At 34.8% G+C, this 19,728-nt stretch overlaps 1 protein-coding gene across 1 annotated transcript; it reads right to left on the reverse strand.

The window, feature by feature from the left end:
- Nucleotides 1–3,432: 3,432 nt before the first annotated feature.
- Nucleotides 3,433–10,436, reverse strand: PGLCT (plastidic GLC translocator). Its single transcript, XM_008246307.3, has 14 exons — nucleotides 10,055–10,436; nucleotides 9,496–9,766; nucleotides 8,629–8,743; nucleotides 8,340–8,407; nucleotides 7,855–7,987; nucleotides 7,671–7,770; nucleotides 7,467–7,579; nucleotides 6,272–6,365; nucleotides 5,976–6,129; nucleotides 5,749–5,895; nucleotides 5,580–5,653; nucleotides 4,610–4,698; nucleotides 4,394–4,508; nucleotides 3,433–3,881 (listed from the first exon to the last, which is right to left on the reverse strand). The coding sequence occupies exons 2-14, from the start codon at nucleotides 9,758–9,760 to the stop codon at nucleotides 3,699–3,701; spliced, it is 1,650 nt and encodes a 549-aa protein (XP_008244529.1). The 5' UTR covers nucleotides 9,761–9,766; nucleotides 10,055–10,436; the 3' UTR covers nucleotides 3,433–3,698.
- Nucleotides 10,437–19,728: the final 9,292 nt, after the last annotated feature.

Raw genomic sequence — 19,728 nt, forward strand, 5'->3', positions numbered from 1 at the left:
TTCATTCTATGAACTCGAAAAATTACATTGTTAAGTTTCATCAAAATAGGTGTTACTTCAAAGTTGCATAACTCAACTAAGTCAAAATTGAAACTATGAGCTGGGACCAAGGTCTAAATTATCAATGGTATTGGAAATATTGGTAGTACTTAAACAAATTTTGATAAATATATCGGGATATTATTGATATCGATAAAAATTGAATAAAAACCACGGAAATTGTAAGAAAAACTTGGAAATTTTTATTGAAACTTTGGAGAATGTTTATTTAGTCAATTATCTATTAGTCTATCACAAAAAATTGGAAGGAAATTTATTGCATGATGGGTTTAACTGATTTAAGTTGATTATATAGCGAGCTAACAAACACTGTGAGTATAGAAAATATAAAGTAATTAAAGAAAGAAGATTAAACACACCATAATCATTTATATATAATGATTTACTACAATATTTTACACTTTATATATTGCATGATAAGATACATGAGTGACTATGAGGTTCAAATTTTTCAGTATCTTCATCATCTCTATGTGTAGAATAAGTGTATTGTGAGTAGTCATCAAATGATAAATCCCCAAAATAATTTTCCATTTAATTGTTAACATGTCACCCATATGGATCCGAGATTGGTTGACGTTGTCCATAAGCAAAATCATTTGAAGATGGGGTTTCAAATTCTTTCCATGAGCCGCTCAATTTCATCCCAAAAGGAAAGGTCAAATACTCAAATTCTCTTGTGAAAATCTAATTATTACAAAAACAGTTCAAAACAAAACAATATAAATATACATATTTTAGCATATTATCACAAAAACACGAGCAATATGGTTCTTGAGGAGTTGGGGTCCCTTTGGGTGTGTGCTTTGTGTTTGTTTTTCTTTCTTTCCATTACATCGATATTATCAATATTTATACGATATGTATATCGATACGTTCCGAAATATCCGTGACTTGAAAAAACGATAATATCCATCAATATTTCGTCGATATTATCGATATTTTAGACTATAATTGGGACTTGCTACCTTGAAAAAGTGGGCCCACTTGTTACACCTACATGACACTAAAACATCAGCGACCACAAACTAATTTTAACACTCAAACTCATCCCCTTAGGCCCGACTTCGTGACCCGCTAACCTAGCCTTTTAGCAACTGGACCTAACGTGACAACAACTAGACCCAACCCTAGTGACCCACTGTCCAATCTGATGACATTTGAACCCAAATGAGTGATTTCCAAGCCAACCTAGTGACCCACACACCTTTCCAGCAATTTTCGGACTAGATTTGGGCACCATTGAACTTGAATTGACGCAGTGATCCTCAGACCCAACTCCATGACCTTCAAACGCAACCCAAGAGTCACCTAGTCATGATTATGTTTTAGAATCAACCAAAACATGAAAGTAGATTATAGGAATTTTCATAGAAATGTCATCTTAATTTTTCAAAATTCATTATTTGTCATTCTGACTTTAATAACATTCAGTTTTCCATCCATTTTAAGGGTATTTTAGACTTTTCATTTTCAAGGAAAAAAAAAAAAGAGAGAAAAAAGAGACTTCTCTCCCTTTCTCCCCTGCTCCAACCCCAACTACCTCCAAAACACATCGAAGGGGGAATGAATTTCAAGGTGAGTGGGGTTGGCTAGAGCCACCGGTGATGCACATGGCATGGGGGAAGGTAACAAATCATGGATTTTGAAAAATTAAGATGACATTTCTTATAAATTTTTCTTTAAGGTGACAAATTAAAACTGCAGTAAAAATTTAGGTGACATTTCTATGAACATTTAGGTTATGAGCCTTTTAGAGCATTTCTAGCAATCCAGCTGGGCTCGGGAGGGGGTTTGGGTCTGTAGGCGTTCCAACAACAAAATGGAGCCCGGGCAAGAGGTGGGGCCAGACTGGCTGGCCCGAGGTGGGGTTCGGCTGAGTGCTTGCTGGCTGAGCTGATGTCACGATGATGTCACCCCCATTGTTCCAATAAAAAGAAAGAAATTTTTTTTAAAAAAATACCCAAAAAATACTGAAATTGTTTTCTATAAATACCAACCAATACTCTTCACTTTTAACACCAACAACCAATATTTTTGTAATAAAAAATACCAAAAAATTATTATTTTTTTCTCTCTATACCTTATTTCCATTTTCAACATTTAAGTAAATGTCTTTGTCCTTTTACTTTTATTTATTTTTATATTGCTCAATTTACTTAAGTTTACAATGTAAATAAGGAAGTACCCCCCATTTGGATTCAAATAAAAATACTAGAAAATCAAATTCCCACCAAATCAAAATATGAAAAATCGGTTTTAGTGCAAAATACGATTTAGGCTAAAAATGATGGCTCATTAAGTCAATATATACTTCATATTAAAATCCCATAAAATCAAGTTTTCTTATTTGATGTGTAAGGAATAAAAGCCGCCAAAAATTTTCTTGAGAAAATGATTATTTCGAAAAACCATTTTTCATACTTAGTCAATATTGCACCTCCGCTAAAAATCTTGAGAAAATGATTTTTCATACGTAGGAACCCAAAAATCTTATCCGAAAATGTTATCCAAATTAATTGTTTAAGTAAACAAAGTTGTGAAAAAAAAAAAAAAAATGAATAATATTTGCAATGGCAAGCCTAAACTGCTGGAAGCACACTTTGCTAAAGGAGGGTAGGGCAGCCACTATTCACGTGAATAGTAGCTGCCCTAGGGCTAACTGGTGGAAGTGCTCTTAGAATGGAACATCAATGTATACATAACATTTTGCGAAGAGTTATGAACTAATGCTAACTTGAGAGCCTCTAGATATGTCATAATCCAAGAACAAGTTGCTATTTTTTTGCTAGTTATGAACTAATACTAACTTGAGAGCCTCTAGATATGTCATAATCCAAGAACAAGTTGCTATTTTTTTGTTCGTTATCTCTCTCGATTTGATACAACCCAAGGTATTATAGTTTTTTAAAGGTAATTTTGTAACAGTTAAACCTTAGTTTCTAATGTGGATATACATAAGATAATTTATTATTTTTCTTATAGTGAAAAATAAAATAAAATAAAACATATTTGGTAACCATTTTTTATTTTTGGTTTTTTATTTTTTTTATTTTTTTGGGTATTTGAAAACAAAAAGACTAAAAACTGAAAATTGAAAAACTCAAATGGTTAACAAAGAAGCTCAAAAACAGTAACTAAATAGGCCTAGTAATCTGAAAACAAAACCAAATAGGCCCAACATTCTTTTATGGCAAACGCATAAAAGTTTCCAAGCACTTGCTCCCAACACGATCTTTTTTTGGTGTTCAGCCAATACCGGAACATTTTTTTTGTGGAATCTTCCAAATCATACCATAAAAAAAATATTGGGCCTATTTGGCTGAACACCATTTAAGGTCCTGTACACAAGTCATTCAATCTGACAACAAATTAAGAACAGTATCAAAATTCACGGTAGATACTAAGATATTTTATTCACATAGCACTCATCACCGAGTAGTATTGTGCACAGCTATGGAATTCCATAGACACCATTTTATCCGGTTACAATCAAAAGTTCAATCTCTAAATACAAGACCCCGAGAGGTGGAAATGACCTAGTCCACATAGCATGAAAAGGAGTGACGGTGCCTATGCTTCGGCCAAAATCCAAAGCTGTTGTGAGATTTTTACATGTAGTTTGAGTCATATCATAATCAAGTTGAGACGCTAAGAGCACGCTCTATTTCCTCCAATGACCGCCCTTTCGTTTCAACAATATTACCAGCTATGTACAAGACAGCAAGAAGACAGACACCAGCAAATCCGAGATACACTGAGCTGATCCCGAACTTGGTTACAAAGCTCAAGAAATAGAGGCCTATGACGAAGTTTGAAATCTGGTGAAACAGCATAAACATTCAGTTAATAAATGAGATAAGAAAGGTAAACCGATGGAGTATAAAGGCACAGCCAAAATAACCTTGCGCAAACAGGATCAATGTAAGCATAATATCCATCTCTTCATTCGTTTTCATTCCACACAGAAAACAGAAGTAAAGTTTTTACATACTTAACAGGCATACCAAATATGTATGTATATGCAAACACAGTCAGGCATGAATATATAAATATCCGACTGCAGGTCTAGACAATAACAGAGAGTCATTGGCAAGATAAATGAATATCCTTCCTGCAATCAAGTTCGTTTGGTTTGACTTGACCAAAAAAAAAGTTTGTTAGGTTTGAATTATTTAAGTACCCAAAAATTTGTCTTGCTTCCTGCATCTAAAATATAAACAACAGCCATGCTTTACTGGAAAGTCTTAATCCTTCAAACATACTGACTGGTTGGGCAGGATATCATAACTAATAGCTGTTGGAAAAAAAACCCTTTCCTATTATCACTTACCCAGTGCATGCCCAATGACAAAGAAACTGCTTTTGCTCTGATTCTTGAAGCAAATATCTCTGGAAGAAGGAGAGCAGGCACAGGGCCAGCGCCAAGTGAAAAGGACAATACATAGCTGTAAAGAAAAAAAAAATTGAAAACCATGTTAAAATAGGATATTTAGCTTTCAAATGCATAGAGTATGGATCTATATTTTAAAGGGAACCTCTGACTTACAGAACAGTCCCAGCAACAGCAAGGGGGCCAGAATACGGAGCCAGGACTTTCCATGTAAAGGACAAAGCAAGCAGCAACATTGAAGCAGCCTTAATGAATCAAGAAAGAAAAAATTATCAGTAATACATGAGAAAGAGAGGGAAAAACAGGAAACCATTTTTATCACAATTTCAATTAAAGCAACAGCACTGCCAAAGCTTTTTAAATGCATTGGGGGATGATAATTTTGTTTTTCAGAAAAATCGTCCACTCAGGAAGCCATTTAAGGTCAATGTACAGGACACAAAGGAGAAATAGCGTGCAACTTTTCCATGATTTTTTCAACTAAATGAAATTTCCAAGCCTCATGACCTTTGTCTGCTACCTATGCAGACTGTGAATCTAAAACTGAAGGGGCACACATGTAAAGCACTTGGGTTAATGGAGAAGAAATATCTATAATCATTAAGTACAGATCACTTTTAAATCATGTTGGAATGAATCAGCAATATATTGACTCAACATTTCTACTTATCCGAAAAAGGACCCTCCAAGCCCTGACAGACACGCCATAGAATTCATGGCCACTTCTGCAGCCACCAGCCTCACATTACTATAAGTGGTCTGCACGGCCAAGCCACAATGTACTACGTATCCAAATGATTAGTTAACAAGTGTATATGGACAAGAGCGGCAAGCCAATGCAGCTACTGTACTACTCTCAAGTTAGCGTTTCTACCAGACTGACCCATACATGTGGGAGCATAGTATCTGTATATTTACATATATATAGAGCCGTAAGCACATAGTCACCAATCGTTAGGTTAAAATTCAAGAGTTGAAATTTAAACCTAGATCAATGCCAATAAATAAATAAAACTTTACCTTTTTGTATTAATGTCTGCCATGTGTGTGTGCATGTGTGCATCTATATATAAGGTATTCAATTACTTCAAACAAAGAAATAGATCTATAATAAAAAGAACGCTACCATTCCACCGAAGCTTATGAGTAGAAGACTTTTCCTTCCTTGTCTGTCCATCAGTGAGGATGCGACAGCAGTTCCTGAAAAGATACCATTCTTGGCATTAGCAAACATTTCATGACAAAGACGAAACAAATTTTCCAATCTTCAAAAAGAAAGATAGTGAGACACAAACCGAAGACATTTGCTGCTCCAACAAGAGCACTTGCTGCAACATCAGATGTAATGCCAGCACTGCGGAAGACAGAAGTAGAATAATAGACCACAGCATTTATCCCAGCCAATTGTTGGAACAAGAAAAGTGCCGCACCAACACTAACAACTGCATAAAGGCATATGTCAACAGAGAAAAAGAAGAACGCTTAACATCGCAAACATGAATTCCATAAAATTTAGGCAAACCTTTCCAATAGCGGCTACTGAACAGATCAAACCAGCCGGCTTCAGGCTCTACAGAACCCTGAGTTGCAGATGTTAAGTCATGCATAACCTCACTAACTCTTTCTTTTCCATATAATGTTTTTATAGCCTTTTCAGCTTCAGAAATTTTTCCTTGCTGCAGAGAGGGATTAGCTTAGCACTTCCATTGAAAATAATTTTGAAGGAAACAATCATATCCAATTAAAAGCTGAAAAGAGCACAATAAAAATTGCACTCATAACATCTGTGCTGCTACTTGATCGAACATTCTTGACAACCTGGAAAAGCCATCTTGGACTTTCGGGTGAAGCAGCCATTCCTAGCGCCAGTAGAACAGAGGGTACTATTGCAACACCAAACATTGTCCTCCACCTGATAGAAAAAATATTAGAGAGAGAGAGAGAGAGAGAGAGAGAGAGAGAGAGAGAGAGAGAGACAGAGACAGAGACAGAGACAGAGACAGAGACAGAGAGCAGGAAAATTGATATTTAAAAATAGGAAAGATTTATACCACTGTTATCCAGACTACTAAAGTCCATAAACAGAGTTTCATATATTCATTTTTACCAATAGAAAGCATAATCAAGAATTCATTCAGTGTTTACCATAATTTCAAAAACTCATCCGCTTGCAGCAAAATATACACTTGAGAATGATGAATAATTACACGAGATGAAATGAAAATCTTACAGTGCAACATTCTGTCTCGCTGGAATAAAGTAACAAAGATTGTGATTATTAGAAAATTGATAGATCAATCTAGCTAGGAGGTTAATTTAGCCCCAATAACATAAGTTCGAACTTGTCAAGAAAGGTAAAAGTTTCACCAGATTCTATTTTTATTTTCCACCCATTTGAATATGAGGAATTTTCTATATCTCTACTGTTTTTAGACTTTAGCCAATAGGCTCTTTACCAGAAAAATTCTATATCAAACTCAAAGCCAAAAATGTATTTATACTTCATATATAAAATATGGGTAATGCTAGGATGACCACATTTTTATACCACATTGTGTACCACCTCTCTAATAGAGGTGGAGCCCAACAATACAATGGGGCCCACCTCTATTAGAGAGGTTGTACACAATATGGTATAAAAATGTGGTAAGCCTAGCATTTTCCATAAATATTAGCATCCAAACCTGAGCCCAGTTAGCCAAGTTATCACCTAATTTCTACTTCCACCTTCTTTTATATTTGTCAAACTTCAATCAACAATGAGTAACTTTTCTGAACAGATGTTGGGTTTTATAAACTGTCGCAAAAAAGTATAAACACATACTCTCTCTCTCTCTCTCTCTCTCTCTCTCTCTCTCACACACACACACACACACACACACACACACACACACACACACACACACACACACACACACACACACACACACACACACACACACTCACACACACACATGTGCACATATAAACAAAATGGTTCATAAAGAAAAGAAAAGGTGCAATGATGAAATACCATAATGGATTTGCTGCTAAAGGTAATCCAGCCACCAGCGCTCCAAGAATCCCAATACATATAAAAAGCTGGTTTACAGATCCAAGCGCACCACGAATTTCAGTTGGAGAGATCTGCACATAAGTATATAGCGTTGGTAGGTGGTAAAGTTAACATGTCAAAAGCCAACAATTGAGAATGGGAATGTATAAACATAGCTAGTACCTCAGATATATAAAGTGGGACAATAGCAGATGTGATACCAATTCCAATGCCAGCAAGTAAGCGGCCAACTATCATTGTTTGCACACTCTGGGATGTGGCACTGAAATATTAAAGAAAACTATTCATTAGTTTATAACACTCATATTAATGATCACAACCATATAGTTGATGGAAAAAGACAGACCATAAAAATGCTCCAATTGCTAGAGGAATGACATCTAATTGAAAAGTCCTAGTTCTGCCAAACTTATCAGCCAACGCTCCACCAGTAAATGATCCAACTGTGGCACCGGCTAGAAGCGCACTAACCACCCACCCTGCAAAAGATTTTATGGTATTGGAACTATGCAATATTAATAGCAAACAGTATATGCCAAAAAAAAAAACCTAAATTTTGGGCGACATTATATGCGTTGCAGTGCAGTTAAGTAAATGCACTGAGTCTTTAAAATAACCTACAATACTTTTTTTTTGGTTGAAAAATAATGATAGTAATTGACTATATATTCCTTCCTTAATTTTGTAATGGAGTCCTCAAGGAACAGGAAAATGGTGAAAATTGCTTCATGTGACTCTAATATATGAAGAATACAAACAAGAAAACAAACCAGAAATTTACTTGAGTTATGCTATTTTCCACAGATTAAACTGACCAAAAAGTGGACTTGCCTTGTAATACAGCATTTTCAGCAATGCCAAGATCCTTGGATAGGTACTCAAGAGCACCATTTACCACCCTGCAAAAAAATACAGGCAGATGTCATAGTGAGCCTCACACATGATTAAGTTATACGCTGAACCACTGTAGAAAGAAAAATAACAAGATGTCATGACTTGCGTACACATTCTGTGACCAACTGAAACATAATATCTTACTTGACATGCACAACCTAAATCACTTGGTAAGGAAACTGAGACTGAATTGAGAATGTATTCTCGTAATCAAATTAAACCGTACCCCAGATGATAACCAAATAAAATGGCTCCAAGACAAGCAACACCAACAAATGGCAAAACTGTTCCAGAAGACTTCCCCTGAGGCTTGGAGGGAACAAGATTCTCAAGATCGCCATCTGCATTATATAGTACTAGTAAGAACAATAATAAAATCAAAATCCAATGTATAATGGCCCAGTAAAGTATTGAAATCCAGTTTTTAAATCCCAAGGAAACAAAGGTATGCATCCTCCTAAACCGACATGTAAGGTCATTCAACACCATCCAAGAAGCATCCAGATTGGTTACAGCATATACAGTTCCATAGAGACAGATTTTACTGATATTTTTTATTTTGAAGATACAACAGATTGAAATGACTTCTTCATGGAGTGAGCAACAACATATTGAAATGACTTTTTCATGGAGTAAGCAACAACAGATTTAGAACATAGTTTTCCAATCATACTCTTGACGACGAATTTCATGTAATCCCAACTGGCCAAAATTGCCATAAAACAGCTGTGACAGCACCCATTAAGAGGAGGTGACAATTAGTATGAAACAAACCCTCGTCCTCGCAGTCGAACAATAGAATGAGGCTAGACTTTGACTAAACTAAGAAAGTTACATGCATCACTAACCAGATATGGATAACAAATAGACAACTAGAAGATCTTTATTGAAAGCAAAAAACAGAGACAGATACTATCTTCTGATAGAACTCACCATATTTTTTTGAAACGAAACGATAATATTGATAGGAAACGATTTAGTACAGAGAATCTTCCACCAAAGCATCAGTAATGATCACAGGAGGTTCCCATGACCAAGAAGCTAACAAATAAGCAAAAATGAAAAAGCATGATTAAGAGAGCAATTAACAAACCAGAAGCCCGAGCCTGGACCGATCTGGCTTTTAACGTGGACATGGAAATCCCATCAAAGCCCGTTCTGAGACCTGCAAGCTTGGCTCCCATAGCCGCAGAACTGAGGCACAATCCACCGCAGCAAGTGCTCCTATCAATCACGCACAGATTTCTGGATACTGTACTCGTTCTATTTCTCAATTCACCAAAACCCGATACCCTTCTTTGGTTTTGGACCCCAAATCCTATGCTCCCCTTCAGTGCACCATAAGTTGACGCTTGCATTTTTACCTGGTGATTAATTGCCCCATTGCCGAAAAGTCAAAGATAACAAAAACCCATTTAAAATTAAAGATTATAACACTAAAAAACCAGCCAGAACCAGCTATGGAATGAAACTGATTTCATTGCAGAAATTACCAAAATTAAGGGTGATGCCATTGAAGAACAAGAACAGAGCACAGACAAAATTAAAAGAAAAAAGCAATAATTGAAGATCAACAAAAGAAACCCATTTTGCTCGTAGTGCCATTACATGGATTATCAGAAAGGAAATTTAGAAACCCATAAATTAATTACCAAAATGAAGTCGAGAATATCAGAAACAAAACCCAGAAAGCGATCGACCAGTCTGTGATGCTGTGATTTGCAATTGGGTTTTTAGTGAGAGAGAGAGAGAGAGAGAATATTGGGAAGTCCGCTGAAAATGAGATATTTGCGTAGTGATCAGTTGCCACCAAAAACAACAAAGTGGGTGAAGAATTCAACACTGTTACTCTATCGATATTTTTTTCCTCACATTTGGATTTGGCAAGATAATTTCGCGGGATTTTGGATTAGATTTGGTTGCGTTGGAGATGTCGCAGGTTGCACGTGGGGACAGCGGGGGCGTGGCTTGTGTCATTCGTTCATCGTGTGGCTTGGCCTCTCTATCTCTGTTGTAATTTGAAACTCCTGTGGCGGAAAGTACTGCAAAGGCTCGCTCCCCTTTCATCCTCGAATTTTATCAAAATTAACAAAATGGAAAAAATTAGGATTGCTTCATGAATTTTATGATTTCCTTTTGATTTACCTCCTTTACTTTTAATTTGATTCTGAGTCCTCTAACAGAGACTGAGCCCTCTCATCTTTTAAACAGTTCTAATTAGTGAATTCTTGGTTTATTCGTTGATTTTTTGAGATTATCGCTATTTTTCATCAATTTATTGAGAGTCTAATCATTTCCTCACAAGTGTATTTATGGTGGGATATAAAATCCACAATCTCACCGTTGGCCCAGATGCATTTTTCCATTTCATGAACATACATGTATCTACAAAATGGAAATGTGGTTGCTTAATATTAGGATGATTTTTTATATTAAAAATAAATGATTCACAAGAAAAATGAATAGGATGAAATGGGTCAAGTTCGCAGCGCATAGTTCGACAATGAGGTGAGAGATGGCAACATATTGGGTCATAGTTTATTAAAATAATTTTTTTAATGATAGTTTATATTTTCAGGTACAATAAGGGAACAAGAGATTGTTGTGAAGTGGAGGAAATTGAACCCCAAAGACAAGGTGGCATATGGTTCCCCCGTTTCAGGTCAGAGTGGGAAAGTAAATGAGTCAAAACAAGTGAAATGTTTGATGATTAGATGCAACCTGGAAAGATTCCATCATACAGTGGAAAAATTATCGAAGGAAAAGTGAGTTACTGATATTGGGTTTGGTACATTGTCATATGTATTATGCACTCGCTTGCACCGACCACTTTGCAATTTTTTGATTGAAAGGTTCAAACTGCACGACAATGTCCTTGAAATAAGTGCAGCTAACCTTGGACTTGTTATGGGTCTTAAGAACACTGGTGAGAATGTTGAACTTGGCGGATTAGTATAAGATGAAGAGGTGAGGTAGTTAGTGAAGATTTACTGCATAAATCATAAAAAATCAATATTAAGTGATTTAGCTAAGAAGTTGGAAAAGCGCGACTTCAAAGTTCGGTTTGTGATGTTTGCACTTGGCACTTTGCTTTGCCCCACATTTTCATTATCAGTGAGTTGGAAGTATTTAACTTCTTTGAGGATCCCGGGGTAGATAAAGGGTAAGAATTGGGTTGACCATGCATTTAACTTCTTACGTGAAAGTGTTAGGTCGCTCGAAAAAGAATAAAGGTGCATAAGTAAATGGGTCAATGCTTTTCCTCCAGCTATTCTACTTCAAGTCAGTAGTCCACAGTGGAGTATATGTTGATAAATCTTTGCATCCCATTGTGTCATGGGATAATAATTTGGCGTGTAAATAAATTAAATGGGTCAGAAAGCAAGGTGGGTTTGATAGTACTACTGTTGAGGTTGTTGCAAGACGCACTAGGATGGATGAATTGTTCGGAGTGAACATTGAAAGAATTTTTGAAGAAGTTCCATCCACTTTGATTCCAATAATACAAGCCGAGGTGAAGCTTTCAGTCTTGGAAATAATTGGGAAGTTAACGAGTGAAGTGACTTCATTTCATGAGAAGTTAATGAATGAGGTGACTACCTTTAATGAGAAGGTAATAAATGTAGTGAGTTCCTTCATGAAAGACGTAAGACATCATCTATTTGTGGGACATGGAGCTGTAAATGCAAATGAAGGGGACGAGGTATTAAAAAAAGTCCCAACAAGGTGATGAGAATGTTGTAACCAATGAGGGTGAAGGATGTAGTTAAGTAAATGAGAAAAGTGTAGTTGACATGAATGATCCATCAACACTATTACCAGAAGGACAAAGTTGCATTCAAGATGAGGTATGATGAGCAATTAGGAGTTTGAAAATCAACAATAAGTTGGTTTCTTGTTGTCGTTTACATGTTTTAAGTATGTATTTATTTCGATTACAACCATATGGAATAGTTTTTAATTAAAATGGAAATTAAATAAATTTGTTTTTATGTTGTAAATTACCTAAATGTGTTTTATTCCTATATGTAATATCGAATTCCCTTTCCGCACAGTTAAAAATTGGCGTGGAAAAGAGAAATGTCACGAAGTTGCCCCATGGTGATCAAGATCGAATCAAAACACATCGTATGAGCAAAAGGCGTCCAAGGAATCAATGTCAAAAATCATGGGTTGACCCGACAATTGAAAAGGGATAGGCGATGTAGAACATGAAGTCTAAAATAAAAATTGGGTCATTCAAGTTGAAACCCAATGACTTATAAGATTCCGATTTTGACTTGTTTGTTATATTTTTTGCTCTAATGACATTTCAAGGTAAATATTTATGACTTGTGAATAGTAATACTAAAATCCAACAAACTCCCTCTATGTAGTTGTCTATGTGAATTTAATTATAACAATTGATTTCATCTTCGATTGTAGTAAGGAAATTATAATTGACATGGAATGAGGAAATCATGTGACCCGGGGTGAGTTGATGTGATTCACTGTAGGACTTAAGAAGTGTAATATGGAATCAATTTATGTTGTGTTTAGCAACATTTTGCGTTATGTAATATATGCATGAATTTTTAAGTAACTCATTGTGCCCCTAGATGTTCATCCTTACTTCTAGATCAAATCGGGAGTCATTGATATTTAGTAGTGGTGTACATTGGTGAACAAGAGGCCGAAATATGGGATACTCTCCCAAATGCTAAATACTACGCATTTCATTATAAATAAGTGGAACGAATTGTAAGTAAATTGAGTCTTTTATTTTTATTTTTTTTACGTGAAAGCTCTTGACAATATTTACATCAATGAATTGTCACCAATTTAGAAAAAGGATGGGAGTTTGCAAAATTTATAATTGTGCAAAGTGACAAGGCCCTCACATAAGAAAATGGATGGGATTGTGGGGTCTTTGTTTTGAATTGGTTAGAAGACACTGAATGCACATGCCACGGTCTAAACAAGGTGAGTCGACCTATATATCGTCTCAAAATTTTTGTCTTATTTGTCAATAATAATAGGGATTGACAGGTTGTTTTGTATTTGCATTTCTAATTCATAAGTGAGCGGGTTCGTTTTGCTCTATCATTGGTGAAGAACCCAAACAACTTACGTCTAAAGGAAGTAATCGAGTTCGCTTGATTGAGTTGTTGACGAAAAACTTGACACACTACTACAAGAAGGGAAAAAGACGACCAAAAAACAATGACGGAAGAAAATAATACCGTCGTTATGTTTAGAAAGACGACGGTAAAAGAAAAACGACATGGATCATCAACTTAAACACCTAAAAAACCGATATCCGCTTGGGTATTTCAATAACACGACGCATCAAACTTAACAAGCATCGTCTTATTAAAGATGTTTTCTCCTAACTTAAATTCTAAGCTCAAAATCAACAACAGCAAGTAGGAAACAACCGACGTAGAAAGTAAAAACGATGATTTACAAAAATAAAAATCGTGTTAACTTTTACGTCAACACGACCAACTATTCTTAATTAGCGTTGTATAATTTTAACAAAATCCATGTCAGTACTATTAGTAAATTGTGCCGTATTCAAGCCATGTAACACGACGGTAAAGATAAAATGATCTACGTTTTACCATTAATGTACTACGATGGAATTTATAAAACTACTGTCGTATAGGGTAGATTGAACCACGACACTAGGAGAGTAGATAACGATGTCTAAATTCATAATATCTACGTCGTATTTTTACTATATCAAGATGATTTAAATTTGAACACTACAATGGTCGGTTTCTTCAGTTATAGTATCGTATAACATTTCTTAAAATTACTGTCGTATTTGTTCGTTTTATATGTCTGCCTCATCTGTAAACCGTCGTCTTATTTTTTGCTTTTAAAGATTTTTTTGGGATTTTGGTAGCTATGACGATAGATGAACAAAATGACAAAAATGAAAAAAAACCACGACGATTTATGTAGAAAACCGTCGTAACCGACAATTGCAAATGAGATCCCAAGAGATATGAAATCTTACCAGTGGGAGCTATGTTCCTCATCATAATTGAACCACCAATATGAGAAAGACAATATTTTGGACATTGATGACGTATGTGTGTTTGTGTCTTGAGATACACAAAGGCACATACCCATCAAAATCCAAACTATTTGCTTCTAAACTAGAGAGAGAGAATTGAGAAAGACAATTTTTTGAAAGTTAACGATGTGTGCGTTTTGGTGTCTTTGAGATACACCAAAACAAATACTTTGTTAACATCCAAATTATTTCCTCTAGAGAGGTGAGAGAGAGCAAAGGCCAGAAGAATGCGATTTTATTTCAACTTGGAACCCTGAGTGAAAGAACGCATGAAAAGCCCAAATTTAAAACAATAATATTTATTAACCACATCAGTCACATTATTAACTGTGTTGTCAAATAATCAAACTCCAAGGCGCTTATTATTTAGGGAGTTTCACTAAAACACCAAAAATGGGAGTTGAAATTATAAAAAAACCCAAGCACTATTTAAACATATAAACACACCCAAAACCCATTATTACACACACTCAAAACCCATTTATAAACACACCCAAAAAGTTGACTTTGAGGTTGATTTTGGGTGTGTTTCTATGTTTAAATAGTACTTGGGTTTTTTTATAAATACATGTCTAGGATTGGGTTTATTTATAAATTTGTATATTATTTATTAAGCGTCGTATTAAACATAATTTTAGACATCGGTTTTCATAAACAAACGGTCGTTCTAAATAAAGGTTTTAACATCGGTATTATTTAATATACGGTCGTTGTGATTGAAACTGAACACGGCGAGCTACGTCGTTTTGGAAGAACTAATGGTCGTGTGATGTCATCTAAACACAACTTTTTCGGAAAAATAGGTGTCGTATAGAGTGTTATACCTGGGCGCAACTTAATCTATCTCGCCGTATAAAAGTAAATACTAGGGCGGTTTCTTTTAATTGCATCACGTTAGGAAATGGTTTGTCAATAATTTAAGCTTTTTGCCTTACCTGACCTACACTTTTACTGTTTCCAAACCCAAGAAAAAATTTCACCCTCCTCTCATTTTTCCTTCCCAAAGCGCCGTGTCTGAATCTCTTCGTATTCCTCTAAGAGAAAACTTTCATTGCACGCAAAAGGTAAGCATTTCTCACTTTCTTTGCTCCTATTTTGCATGTGCATATCATTATAGGTTTTGTTTTGAAAATATTTTGACCTTTTCTCTTGTGAAAATCTTTTTAGTTTTCTCTGGTGAAAATCTTTTTACGTTTTTTTAAGTTTGATAAAATATACAGACAAAGAATGAAAGTTTCTGGGACCACTACTCTGTTTTTTGCTCTTTAGGCTTGGTAATATCAAGTTAGGGTGCTGATAATCAAATCAAACTAGTGTGGATGACACATGGACAAGATAGCCTCCCATCTATTAAACTCATTCGTCAACATCGCATAACCATCAATAAATGCTGCTTTTGATTCTTTACAATGCGATCGGATGAGTTGGGACTGTTGCACAAGGTTGAGAGTAACCTGATCAATTGAACATAAAGGTAAGCCTCAGCATTCAACATTGTCTAATTCAAAATAGCTTCAAATTCTAAATAAAAACAGAGGTAAAAATTCCCAAAATACCTTCATTGTCACTGGCTTCCACTTGTGTCCCAACTACCTCTTCACCTTCATAGTAAACCCTCGGTCCATTGGCCATATCATGTGCACGAGAAGCATCATCACCTCTTAAAGATGAGTCATTAACTAATTACCATGATTAAGGACATAAAAATTCTGAAAACAACTAAGAAAAAAAGCAATTAAACAATAGCAATCCATAGAATAAAGAACAGAAAAAGGATTAATAGCCTCAATCATAGAAAAACCCATCTTTTTTTGGATATAAGTTGTTATATTTGTATTTCGTTCTCTATTTCTTCTCCATCTTTTAGACGAGAATTGCATGTATTAGTTTAGTTTATTTAGAATTATATTACTGTGCATCAAATTTAACCCATGTTATTCTATCATTTATAATGGAACCTATGCTTCGAAAAATTAGACATTGGCCCAAAGTTAATTAGTCTAATATTTGATACTTATTGCCGAGTAACTTGCTCAACGAAACATAAAGACAAGCCTCGACATTCAACATTGTCTAAGGGATGAGAGCAGGCCTGAATATCGTTAGGTGATAGGAGCATAGCCCTTAATGAAAAGTGAAAGTTGATAAATGCATAAATAAAAAATGGGGTTAAGGGGCAAATGGGCGCTAGTTTATATTTTAGGGTATTTTGAGCCACAGTGGTAAAACACATTGTATGTGACATGCAATCTTGTTGCCCTAAGGTATGTATTAGTAGGATTAGAAGGGAGTGAGTTCATGGCATCACCGCATATGCAAATTTAATTATCTGGTATGGTTGCATAATTTATGTATCTTGTATTGTTTGATGCATGACACTTTGATTAACTATGATAGCTGACCTTGAGGGGTTTGACGGTACTCTACTGGGCATTAGAATGCTCATACCCTAATAGATTGTGCAGGATTCAATGCCAAGTTTGAGGAAGCGGGTTTCAACCAAGCTACTAGGCTTTTGTTGTTAAATTGTATAATTAGTATTTGTGAGTAGTAAACCATTTGATAAGGATCTTTGTGTGTATTTAACTACACGCTACAGCAACTCTGATTCTGTCTTATTAAGTAAAGTTGTATTATTTGTGGCTCCATTTCTCATCATATCATGGTTGTTAGATTTTATTCTTATAATTATGGTATGATTCACACCCTACTTCAGGAATATTTTTTATTCTCAAAGCGGGGCGTGATAGTGATGTCATGTTTACATTCATTTGATTGTCTCATATAATTACTCTGAGTGGACTAGAAATTAACAACATATACCAAGCATCTCAATTATTTGATAGGCAATGAACCAACTATGTTGTGGGCTTGTTTTTAATTTTTTTTTCAATCCAATTATATTCTGGGTTAAATAAAAATATAATATTTAGATATACATTGATATAAATTTGTATGGTGGTTGGTAATGATAGTAGTTCTCTTCACAAGATTGCAATATATGATAGAAGATAGAAGTTTAATTCATAACTTATGCGCGTGGGGGAGGAGTTTATAACATGATGATTAAGATTACAGTATATAATATGTATCCAATTTTGATTATTTTGGTAACCAAATGGCTTGATCAAGATTATTGTCCTATCTTTTCTGGCATTATTCAATAACATGGCTACACTACTACAAAAATCGAAATAGACGACGGGAAACCACCGTCATGTAAAAGGTTTTCGCCCGGTCGTGAAATCGACTGCCATCTATTTGGGTTTCAAACTACGACGGCTTTTCACCGTCGTTGTTTATCAGTAAAGATGACGGTTTTTAAAGAAAATCGTCGTTGTTTAGAGGTAAAGATAGTTAATTATAGGAGGAAAGACGACTGTTTTTAATAAAACCGTCGTGTATTGTATGTAAAGATGACGATTTTTTTATGAAAACCGTCGTGGATTGTTTATAAAGACGTCATCTTTACATACAATAGACGACCTTTTTTATATAAAAAGCGTCATCTTTACATACAATAGAAGACGGTTTTTATAAAAAGCGTCATCTTTACATACAATAGACGACGATTTTTTATAAAAAGCGTCATCTTTACGCATACAATAGATGACCGCTTTTTTATAAAAAGCGTCATCTTTACGTACAATAGACGACGATTTTTTATAAAAAGCGTCATCTTTACGTACAATAGACGACTTTTTTTTATAAAAAGCGTCATCTTTACGTATAATAGAGCGTCATCTTTACATACAATAGACAATGGTTTTTATAAAAAGCGTCATCTTTACATACAATAGACGACGGTTTTTATAAAAAAGCGTCATCTTTACGTACAATAATGCTTTTTGATTTCCTATGATGCTATACAACGATTTTAACTAGAAAACCAACCATAATGCTTTATCAAAAATAGTTTCTTTCATAAAACTTGAAGATTAAATAGTTATTACATAGTTAACCAATCTTTATTCTACAACAAACATAATTCATAACAAGACCTACGTACTCCTAATCCAAGCATTCCTCATCCAAACATACAAATGATACACAACTGAAGTCTCCTCCATCATCCCTGTAAATAAATCAAAATGACATAGAGATAAAAAAAAAAAAAGCTAAGATTATAAACATAAAAAATTAGGTGGAAGAGAAATTTTACCATTTGTCCATATTTCCATAGAAAACTTGTAAAATGAGCATAAAAAAGACCATCGAGAACCTGCAAATTTTCAAAAAAAAAAACATACGACTCACATAGAAAACCTGCAAAAGAAAAAGTTATAAATCTGCAAGCTTCCTCCTTATCTCCTGATAACCAAATCAGAAAATCTAAAAAGAAACCAGAAATAAATAAAAAATGTAAACAAATCAGACAAATCAAGAGAGACAAAATCTGAAATTAAGGATACAAAGAACATACCAAAAACGCAAAGAGACTAATCCAGAATTCACTAGCAAGATATAGAAGGGTATTAAAAAATTAGGTGACTTTCAAATCAAACATTTCAACCAGCTTTGATTCTCAAATACAGAACATCCCTCTACATCTTATGGATTTGCTAAGACCTCAATCTCTCAACTCCTTCATTGATATCGATCTTTTGATGATTTTGTAGAGAGTTTCATGAGGGTGTTTTAGAGAGTGCAGGAGGGTTTCAAGAAGGGAGAGATAGGGTTTTCAGAGACGGGGGAAAATCTGAAAATTTGACAAGCGCGAATTCACTTAAGTAGACTTTTTTTAGTGTGTTTTAAAAGACGACGCTTGTTAATGAGAGATAAGATTTTCAAAGACGGGTGAAAATTTGAAAATTTATCGAGCGCGAATTCACTTAAGCGGCCATTTTTTAGCGTGTTTTAAAAGACGACGCTTTTTTAAAAAAATTTGTCATCTTTACATATAATATACGACGGTTTTTTTATAAAAAGCGTCATCTTTACATACAATAGACGACGGTTTTTATAAAAAGCGTCATCTTTACGTATAATAGACGATTTTTATAAAAAGCGTCATCTTTACGTACAATAGACGACGGTTTTTATAAAAAGCGTCATCTTTACATACAATAGACGTTTTTTTCCACTACACTCCTTGACCCTATATGAATACAATGACTGAATTTGATCTTCAATTTAAAATATTTACACTAGTGGATACCACAAAATCTTATGTTATATTTAACGAAAGTATAAATAAACTCTTAATTGTTAGTGAATATTTTTTTTTATGGCATACGCATTTTAAGAAACTAGTTTCAATGA

This window comes from Prunus mume, linkage group LG4, assembly GCF_029339155.1.
Source record: "Prunus mume cultivar Tortuosa linkage group LG4, ASM2933915v1, whole genome shotgun sequence".
NCBI classification, from domain to species: domain Eukaryota; kingdom Viridiplantae; phylum Streptophyta; class Magnoliopsida; order Rosales; family Rosaceae; genus Prunus; species Prunus mume.